The 11,038-nt window shown below is 40.6% G+C and overlaps 1 protein-coding gene across 6 annotated transcripts in view; it reads left to right on the top strand.

Moving 5' to 3' along the window:
* The first annotated feature begins 781 nt into the window (after positions 1–781).
* Positions 782–11,038, top strand: part of ass1 (argininosuccinate synthase 1) — a 34,953-nt gene continuing 24,696 nt past the window's right edge. The window contains exons 1-8 of one of the 6 annotated variants that reach the window (XM_031578226.2): positions 782–912; positions 1,580–1,705; positions 3,888–3,956; positions 4,824–5,012; positions 8,727–8,783; positions 8,880–8,954; positions 10,020–10,090; positions 10,393–10,423. In XM_031578226.2, coding sequence (XP_031434086.1) covers positions 1,604–1,705; positions 3,888–3,956; positions 4,824–5,012; positions 8,727–8,783; positions 8,880–8,954; positions 10,020–10,090; positions 10,393–10,423 — 594 coding nt within the window. In that variant the 5' untranslated portion in view covers positions 782–912; positions 1,580–1,603. Of the gene's footprint in view, positions 1,024–1,556; positions 1,706–3,887; positions 3,957–4,823; positions 5,013–8,726; positions 8,784–8,879; positions 8,955–10,019; positions 10,091–10,392; positions 10,424–11,038 lie in introns of all 6 variants that reach the window. The other 5 variants (XM_031578225.2, XM_031578229.2, XM_042709321.1 and 2 more) reach the window with 5 other exon arrangements.

The following is an 11,038-nucleotide window of genomic DNA, read 5'->3' as shown; positions in this document are numbered from 1 at the left end:
AAAATTCCTCGTAGGTGAAAACCTACTTGGCAGTAAAAACCATTCTGATTCTGATTCTGAAATGGCAAGACTTGCTGGCTGACTATCTGTGCGGTTACTTCTCTGAGAGCTACCCTTTCTGCTACACCACAGATGGGTCTTGGAAAAAACAATCTTGTACCCCTTAATAGCCTTCTCTAATATTTCCACAGAGTTCTGCTCTCAAAACAAATAAGCAATGCTGTTATAGTGATATCATGACAAATAATCTGGCTCACTTGCTTAAGTGCACGTGTTCTGAATCATTGTATTAGCCTTCATACACAAGAAGAGACGTACACAGAATTGGTGATTGTAATACATTTATGGCAATATATGAAAATGTGCAGTTCGTACTCTTTAGACCTTGGTCTTCAGGCACAATGCTCAGACCTCCTTATTTATGTTGTAATTTGTTTTCTTAATGACCTCATGATCCTTAATGATATACAATAAACATCAGTACATCTACACTGTACTGTTGGGCTTTTTTTCCTCTGGAAGTCTTCATTATATTCAATAGGTTTTAACCAAGAGAAGATCAGCATCTCAAGTCACAGCTCACTAGTTGTTTGGTGCAGATAGGTTCAGCTGGAAAATAAAAACTGTTAAGATGGAATACAAATAATGCATTTGCAGTCCTAAGAACATGATATTGTCGACTTAAAAGATTCGAGTAAAATTACAGATTCAAAAGTTTCTCTTGTACAACTGCAACAATCTCTCCCCACTTTTGGCTGACCCACCACCTGTTGATTGGCGCCCCCTAAAAGACGTGAGGCATGCTGTGATTGGTCGACAGTGCTCTCCCAGTCTAGCTTGACAAAAAACGTCATACGCACCCGTTCGGTCCGTTTCCACGCGGACCAGAGAATACGAACCCAGCCAGATAGCGTAAGTAAAGAACCTGAAGCAAAGCCTTGTCTTGATAAATCTGTAAGTAAAGATTATAGATTATGTGGTGATTACTCGTGTTTTAAACATATACAGCCTCACTGCAACCAGGTAATTACAGATTGTGCATACCGTTTTCTTTTGAGGAGCTAACACGCAGAGTTAACGTTGCGAATGAATGAGCGAACCCAACACGTACTGCTGACTTTTGCATTACGACGTTTTGTTTTACTCATGCTGTATTTACAGAATGACCGACTACGATCACACTAACTTTACTGGCATCGCTCGTTGGCTGTGGTCTTGCATGATGTTGCTTCGATATCGATAATGTTAAGTGTCATCGCGTCAAAAGCTAACATCAAACGTGTCAAATGAGCCGTTTGCTTTTATACTTCCAAAACGTCAGATTTATGGTCTCTGTAGCCTTAAATTACTGTAGAAAAAGCTAAACAAGTACATCACGTAAATCTGACGTATACAACATTAAGTGTCGTCACATGCATGTACACGAGTGTGATGAGAAGTCTTTCATTCAGATGCAACCGATTTTTATTGTCTGAATTTTTATTGTCATTTGGAATGCATTTATTTAAACTCTAGATTTAAACAATTTTTCTTTAATCTTATCTCCCGAATTTCAGTTTTTGCTCTGTTTTGGTCCCAGAAACCATAACACTCCAGAAAAAAGATGTCTAAAGGAACAGTGGTCTTGGCTTACAGCGGAGGGCTGGACACGTCGTGTATCCTTGTGTGGCTGAAAGAAGAAGGCTATGATGTCATCGCCTACCTGGTATGGCTGCTTGATTTTGACTACTGTTATTCAGTTCTCATCGGCGTTCAGATTTTAGCATCTATATGGCACATACAGAAAAAGCTGTGTTTGTTAAGTGTAATTGCATTTAGAAGAGGTAAATTACTTTTTTTTAAAGTCTAAATGATCTAGTCAGTTATTGCATTTAATTTTTAGAGATTTTATTGTCATCTGTGGAGTTGTTTGTATGAGTTTAAGTTTAGTGTAGGATGCCTCCCTTTAGTGCTACATGTTTCTTCTCACTGCAGTGAGGAATCTATTATGAACTCTTGGCTGAGGTCGCCATTGGGTGAGGGTGTCATATGGAATTCACACCCATAACCTGTAGTGATGCATATCTGTTCAGCCAATTGCTGAGCCATGACAATTGAATGCCAGAAAAGTACTTTGTTCACCCAAGTATGAACTAAACTTATGACTGTAGATTTAAAATGGAAGAATTCTCAACTGTGTGCTCCAAATTTCAGTGCTTTCAGCATTAGGGCTGCATTTTCTTAAAGAAACCAGACTTTTTCCATCAATAATTTACTATGTCTAATGATATGATGGATGGACTAATTAACCTGGCCTAATCGCCACAAACTAGTTTAACTGACTAAGCTGCAGAAGCTACAACTTTTATACCGCATCAAAGCAGAAATGTCGGGCTACTTAATGACATGTAGTGAAGGTGACAGGTGCATTGTGCGGTCAGGCGGCCGTTGAGAGGGGGGGATTAACTGCTCGTGCCGGACAGATGATCCCCTGACCTGAGCTTAGCTAGACGGAATCTGCTCGTGGTGCACTTTTTCCCCCTGTCTGCCTCCAAATAGATAGCACATGAAAAGGGGGTGGGATTGTCATCAAAATTTCACCTACCAGCTTTAGGCCTAGCCATTTTCATGTAAGCAAATAATTGTTGGCTCAGGGTTTTTTCCACCTTATCTAAAGTCAAAGTGTTTTGAAAGAATATGTTTTCTCTAGTTTTATTCTTCCAGGGAGTTGCGCTACATGATCGAACCTGCATGATTTGTCAGTTTAAAAAAAAAGGTGATATTTTTATGCATTATAACGGTTTTAAAGTGGTTGCTTTATAAGTCCACCATGGCATTGCTGTATTATACTTGATACTTACAAGTTGAGCCCCTATGGGGAGGTAGGAAATAAACTATAATAAACTAGAGCGATAAAAGGCACGGAGGGTAAGGTTTCTTTCTCCACCTGCAAAGATCCCTATGTGTTTCTAGCATGACTCCCAGTGGCCTGTCAGCCCTCAGGCTGTGTTGTGATAGAACATTATATTAACCACAGCATTGGGACATCACGATGAAAAACTGGTTAAACCTGAAGACAAACAAAAGAGAAGTGATATCTCAGAAATGCTACTGCCTCCTATATGGGAAAGAATATAGTCCATGCTGTATTGTTGGCCGAGTTTATGAACATAGTTGCTTTTGAAAGTTTACAGTAATAGCCCATGCTTGCTGGATTTGACAGTGGTCGCTACGTTGCACGTGACACACTCCTAGTGTGCACGTACAGCTTTTGTTAACCACTATGAAAGATAGCCTTAGTATGACTGTGTATTGGACCAGAGTATTCAAACTCGTTGAGATGTTATGAGTACCAGTTCACATCAGTTTAGTTCGGAGAGTATCTGGTTAATGTTCAAAATGATTGTCAATGAGCGGCCCAAACACGTGTGCCACAGACGAAGGTCACTGAGCGCTCTCTGAATCGCAATGGGAGTGAATCAGCAGAGGTTATATAAGAGTCCAGACTGCAGCCTGTCTAGTGCCCCTTCCCCTCCAGACATCAGGACCAGCGGACCGGGACCGGATTAAACAGGATCCAAATCACATTCCCTGTGTCAGTGATCAGAGTAATAGTTAGTTATAGCTTGTTTGTGGGTTTTGTTTTGGCGTTGAGATGAAGCCATTAATTGTAATTATTTCATCAAGGCCTCTCTGTGCAACTGGAAAGGGGGCTCTGCTTCATATCTCTTGGGACAAATTACCTTAAATCAATAAATGGTAAAGATAATGGGCAATAAGCTCTTGGTACACACAAGGCTGTCACAATGTCATCATGGTATAAAGACATCTGTGCATCCGTCTGTTCTACACACTAAATGCCTCTCCGAAGATGAGCTAATCATTGCTCTGTTTCTTCCGTGCAACAGGCCAACATTGGGCAGGATGAGGACTTTGAGGCTGCGCAGAAGAAAGCTGAGAGTCTAGGGGCGAAAAAGGTGAGGGCCATGTGTTCATTCGGGAAAAGACAGGTTTGCTGAAACCAGGGGCCAGTGTTTGTGTTAGTCATTTTTAATAGAATAGAATAAAATGACTGATTCAGACTGACGAACGGATTTACAGAACAAGTACTGATCTCAGATCAGAGATCTCAGTGTGTCTTTTCCTTTGTTCTTCAGTTAAATCATTACATACCTGTTTTCTAAAGACAACCAAGATTGGAATTTGAACTCATAACATTGCAAATAATTCCCAGAATATAATTAGCCTCTCTGGTAAAGCCACATTCCTACTTCTGTATTCATATCCATTATTTATTTAGCAGACACTTTAATCCGAAGCAACAGTTCAAGTTTTGTATTCATGTTATTGCTTTGTGTGTTCCCTGGGAAGTGATACCATGTGATTCCATGACGCTATAGTAAAATGATATCTAAAGTCCAGAAGGGGAATTTAAAAAAGGGAGCACATTCAGTGTCAAGCAGCAGCAGCAGCAGCAGCAGTAGTAGTAGTAGTAGTAGTAGTAGTAGCAGCGGTCAGGGGTGCTAAATCCTCCGTTTGTGTTACATTTCTAAATGTAAATTCCCAGTGACTCAACATTTTCATGCATGCTAAAATGCTGTTCAGTGTATAGCTAAACAATCATTAAAGGTGCTATAGGCAGAACTGTGTGGTTGATCGTGAACTGTGGTTGGGCAAGTCAGATTCTTAAAAGTCATCATTGAAATTGATAAATGGGGGGGGGGGGGGGGGGGGTAGGGGTAGAGACAAGCATCATAGGACTTAATATATAATAGTATTAATGTACTTCAAGTTCAATAACCCCTTAATGACCATTCTTCCTTACTGCCACTCCCGTATGGCAGGTGTTCATCGAGGACCTGCGAGTGGAGTTTGTGGAGGAGTTCATCTGGCCGTCGTTGCAAGCCAGCGCCATCTATGAGGACCGCTACCTGCTGGGGACCTCGGTGGCGCGACCCTGCATCGCCCGCAGGCAGGTGCAGATAGCCCGCCAGGAAGGGGCTCAATATGTCTCCCATGGCGCTACGGGAAAGGTACATGCACATTTAGCCATTTAGCAGATGTTTTCTTTTATCATGATTGTGGTGTAGCACCTTGCTTTACAAGTTGACCTTATGGAACATGGTAGGTAGGGTGACACAATGTGATGGCAAACTATAGGAGTGGTCAGATCTCAAAGGGAAGTCACTGGTGAGCCTAAGGCCTGTTTCAAACTGCCTGCGTTGCGTGGGCTTTGTCTGTGCGTTGCGTGTGCGTGGGCGCTACGTTGCAGAACAGATGCATCTCGGTAGCGCGTGTTTATTCACACCGCCGATGTTTCTGTTGCGGTACTGCTACTGCCAGCCCTACCTTTCTGTATTGAGTTTGCAATCGATAATGGGCGTCAATACACAATCAGACACAGACACAGACACAGACACAGACACAGACACAGACACAGACACAGACACAGACACAGACACAGACACAGACACAGACACAGACACAGACACGGCTCGAGCCGCGCCGGCTATATTATATATATATATATATATATATATATTTTCTATTAATAAAGTAATTGTGGAAATGTTGCAATATAAAACTACATTAATATCTACAGTTCACTGATGCACTTTAACAGTTTAAAAAGTAAATCGCTGTCCTTTTTCATATATCTTCTTCCACTGACATACCCTTATAACATGTTACCTTGTGATTGTAGGTCATCTTGTAACCTTTCAAGGACAAAGCTTAGCAGCAAAACTTGATATCAAAAGAAATTGTGAATGCTACATACCATATTGTAGTGAGGTGGAGTACTATTGCTGACCTTTCTTGGGATTGCAGTTTTAAAAGTCTCACCATAATCTGCAATCATTCATTTCTACTGCCAGCCCTACCTTTCTGTATTGAGTTTGCAATCGATAATGGGCGTCAATACACAATCAGACACAGACACAGACACAGACACAGACACAGACACAGACACAGACACAGACACAGACACAGACACAGACACAGACACAGACACAGACACAGACACAGACACAGACACAGACACAGACACAGACACAACTTATCAATATAATGTGTGTAGCCTACATTAGGTTACTATATAGTACACATGTAGCCTCCACTTTCCTTTTTCATGACATGCAATTGCTAAAATGGTTAAAAAATAGAATATACTGTATATATTTCTGTCATGTCTGTGACATATAGCCCAGACATCGAAACTGCAGTGAAAGGTGTCAGTTTAGTAATGTTGCTGGTATGACACATATTAACACATCTGTTTACTGTTACTTAATTTTTGCTGAGAACTGCTTTCCTCACGCTTCCTTCACGTGTGACAAATAGGCTCCATGCCAAAACTCTACATGAGTCACGGCTGCAACACGGCTCGAGCCGCGCCGGAGACGCCCGTCTCACGCCAGCAGTGTGCATGCTCTAATCTGTAGACAAGGTCACCAAAATAAAAAATCAACAGGTAACGCAGCCCAGGGATTCAAGTATTCCGGCACCGTGCCGGATTTCCGGTGTGTGGCGTTTGGCTGCGAAAAAAAATATTTTATAAAAAAAATATATATCATCACCATCACTTTCGAGTTTATGAGTTCGTCTGCCAATGAAATGAAAGGAGCACAACCATAGACATACATAGAGTCTATATGTCTATGAGCACAACTCTCCCGCTCTCAAAATAACATTATTAGCCAATCAGAAGTAGATTGGGGCGAGTCTTGGGAAAATGTGCTTCAAACGCCGACTTTTCTCTATCGCTCTGCCTAGCGTAGATGCCCGAGTAGAGAGACATGACACCAAGGGAGAGTAAGATGGAAAGTAAGTTCATGAAAATAAATGGCGCTGGGCATGGATAGAAGAGATGGGAAGGGAAGGACAGTAAGCCTTTTGGTAGCTGGTGTAAGAAGTTAAGAGAAGCAGGTGCTTGCTTCTGCACTTTGTGCTCGAGAAAGCTAATATATGCAACTAGCTCTCCAACACACAACGCCTTTACCGGGAGCAACATCCACAGCTGATGTACCGGCATCAATAACTGACCGTGTGTGTTAGGTGTGTTTGACTAAACTGTCAATATCCAATCAGCATGCCGCTATTTTAACACACAGCATAACACCAGAGTTTAAAAGACGTATTTCGGAAAAGCTAAAAAAAACGGCATATTCTCCTTAAATGTCGACGAAGCCACCAACAAGTACATGGACAAAGTCCTGTTTTGTATTTATTTCCCAACATTAAAGTTACCAGTTCTTGTAACATTTTAATGTTTTGTTTGTTATTTATTTTATTGATATATTTTCTATTAATAAAGTAATTGTGGAAATGTTGCAATATAAAACTACATTAATATCTACAGTTCACTGATGCACTTTAACAGTTTAAAAAGTAAATCGCTGTCCTTTTTCATATATCTTCTTCCACTGACATACCCTTATAACATGTTACCTTGTGATTGTAGGTCATCTTGTAACCTTTCAAGGACAAAGCTTAGCAGCAAAACTTGATATCAAAAGAAATTGTGAATGCTACATACCATATTGTAGTGAGGTGGAGTACTATTGCTGACCTTTCTTGGGATTGCAGTTTTAAAAGTCTCACCATAATCTGCAATCATTCATTTCTAAATGTTTGTTTGTTTGTTTGTTTTTTTGACCCTGCGAATGTGTCCATGCCACGGGACACGACCCCCCCCCCCCCTCCCCCCCACACACACACACACACAAAAAAGTTCAGGCTCAGCCGCAAAGCACACCAGCGCAGCCAGTGTGAAACGGGCCTTAGAAATGGAAGTTTGCTCGCCATGGGTGTTCTGATATAAAAGAACTCACAACACCGTTGAACATAATGGGATTTTTAAAGCTGCCTGTAGAGATCTGCTCTCCTAAACGTTTCCACCTTTTCAACTTCTGACTTCCAAAATCTTCCAAAGTTTGTAATCTTAATAAGCTGCTTAAGATTTTGTAAAGCAATGAAAAGTCCTGTTCTAAAGATCCAGAGTGGCCCAGTATTACAATGCCATGGAATAACAAAAAAGAAAGAACCCTAACCCTGACCCTAAATAAACAAACCTATATACGTAATTTTTGCTGAGAACCTTGCTAACACATCCAGTTAGACTGCTGGCTTAGCCTTCTTAGATGGCTCCCAGTGGTTCGGTGGAAGATGTCCAAATGTCTGGGTGATTGATTTGACCATACGCTCAAGAGTTCCACCAAAGAATGCACATATGCCACTTCTGCTAGTAGCACCCCCTGAAGGAATGCAGATGCAGTTTCCAACATGGCCACTAGGGGAAGACAAATGACTGTTTACAAAAAACATCCCCAGTTGATGTATATTCAAGCGACTTGCAAATTGCAAGCGACTACAATGAGTTTGCTTGTATATCAAACCACAGAATATGTGTGAGAAGTAAAACATTTTCATTTGTTCAAATAGTTCAAGCAGCAGTAAGGAGTTTTAGCATTGATAAAATCATACACAGGCACTCATGCAAGGTGCTAAGCAACTTGTTAGGAACAGTAGGGGTACCGTGTCTTTTGTAAGGTCTCAGCACAGCACAGATCACTCTGTGAAGAATGCTTGCCTTTGTCTTCCCAGAGCTGTCTGGTGAACTGATTAATGATCCATCAATGTGATCATTCTAGTAATGGTGGTGTGTAGTTAAGCAAATATATGAGAACAGACCGATAATTACACCGCAAGAGAATCGGTGTGTAAATGTATAACTTTCTCTTTTTAAGGGAAATGACCAAGTTCGCTTTGAGCTGACCTGCTACGCTCTCTACCCTGAGGTTAAGGTAAGTGCTCTTCCATGGTTTCTGGTGTCTTTCTGATAATGTTCCTTCAGTAGGTCTTTCACCATCAAGTCATTCTGACTTCTGACCTGTTCTCAGATCATCGCTCCCTGGAGGATCCCAGAATTCTACAACCGTTTCAAGGGTAGGAAGGACCTGATGGACTACGCTGAGGTACAATCCATAGACTAATGCAGTCCTTTGGCCGTCAAACACTTGCTTTTAATTCAGAAATGCACTGTCTGGTCATGTTTTTAGTTATTTTTTATTTTGGGTGAATTTTTAATGTCTTGATTAATAATAAAATTCAGTGAAGTAGGGGCCAGAATGATCCAGGTCAGGGATAGTCAAATACTGATGAATTAGATGAATGGAACACAGTTATCCATTTGGCTGACTGCATGGAACCTGTTGTCTGAAAGGAGGGAATGAATAACCTATTCCTCTAGAGGGAGCTGTTGTTACTCGTGAGAACTACAAAACTACAAATGTAAGGATGCCTTTAGAGTAAAGTATCTTTGTCTTTTAAACCCACAGGATTAGTAAAATCACAGCAAGTAAAGTGAATAATGTCAGCATCGAGTCTTCCTTTATCCAACTTTACGTTAGACCATGTGAAAAAGAAGCAGTTTATTTGAGATTGCAATCAAAATTCATTTATAAGGCTAATTGTCATTCAAACTTGTCCATCTGTGTTTCATTCGTATTACATGACTCTGGTGCCTCAACAGACACAGTTTGTAAGTTTGGTATGCATCAATGAACAGTACATAAGCGCAGGTCATTGTTATAACCCAGTACTTTTTAATGTGACTTGTTTAATAACATAGCACTTAGTGTGGAGGACGGAGAGGCTACTTAATACTCCAGCAGTTTCCTTACACATGGGCACACATCAGTGTTGTCAGCTGAATCACCTGATCCTTATAGCAGTAAGAGCAGGTGGTGACTGGTGAATTAAAGTCACAAATATTGCAACTCATCTTGCATGGCGTAAATCCAGTACAATGTCTAATTTCGCTTGTAAGTATTTGAAAACCGTGATTGCAAATTGATCATGAAAACAGTTCAAGATGTCAAACTCAAATGCAAGAAATGTGCTGGCAGCCATTTCTCAAGATTCTCAATGACCAGTTCATCTGAGAGAGAAACCTGATTTTACTTAATGCTGTCACATGGAAGTGATCTCAATACGCTAACTGTTGTTGAGTGACGTGACATAGAGTTCCTTTTCCCCAGAAACATGGCATCCCAGTGCCTGTCACTCCAAAAGCCCCTTGGAGCATGGATGCCAACCTCATGCACATCAGGTGATCAGACCTTTAATTTGACTTGATGAATGAATGAGTGAGTGATCGAATGAATGCACTTTCAAAGCACTCATCTACTGATGTGTTTCACACAGGCAAAAATGTACCACTCTGATAATTAATCCGTTAGTGCATGATAGTAAATGGCCAAAGTGTAAAGTATAAAGCAGTAAGGCTCTCTTGAAGGTGGAAAAACTGATAAATGTCACACATGTGGTGTGCATAACTCTCTAAGCTGTTCATTTGTTGAGATATTTAATTTAATTCTACTTCTCTTTTTTTTTTTTTTACTTTCTGAACAGCTACGAGTCCGGTATTCTGGAAAACCCAAAGGTAACCCATTCTTCCTCAACTGATCTGATAGGTCTTTGTGGTCTTTGTGGTGTGTTGTTATTTATCATAACATGGATATTGCAAACGGTAAATTTAACGCTTTCTCCATATGAAGAGACATAAAATACTGATATAATATATTAATAACTGAATGCCAAACTAATTGAATAAGCACTCAATTAGTTTGGCATTCAGTTATGAATATATTATATCAGTATTTTATGTCTCTTCATATGGAGAAAGCGTTACCTAATTGTTTGGAACGTGTGAAACCAACGTCATGTTTAGGCCTTTTTAAAGGATAGAGCAGAGCTGAGGTGACTTGGTAATTGGCTAAATATTTAATATCAAGCACCGTATCATAAAAATAAAAATCATCCTCAAAATCAACCTCTGGGAAGGGTGGGGGAAAAAGAACACATGAATATTTGTTGTAGTACTCTTGGTGTATCTTTTCGAGTATCTTGGATTGTCTTGGAGAATGTCTCGCATGGCCACACCATGTGTTCCCATCCATCATGATCAAAGAGCTTGCATGATGTTTATGTGACTGTTTGCTAAGACTGATGGATAGCGTGGGCCTCAGTTGTGGTTTTATCTGCGCCGACTCTGCCT

This window comes from Clupea harengus, chromosome 12 (genome assembly GCF_900700415.2).
Source record: "Clupea harengus chromosome 12, Ch_v2.0.2, whole genome shotgun sequence".
Taxonomy (NCBI): Eukaryota; Metazoa; Chordata; class Actinopteri; order Clupeiformes; family Clupeidae; genus Clupea; species Clupea harengus.
Note: the sequence above shows the minus strand (reverse complement) of the source record. Positions and strands in the feature narration are given on the sequence as shown.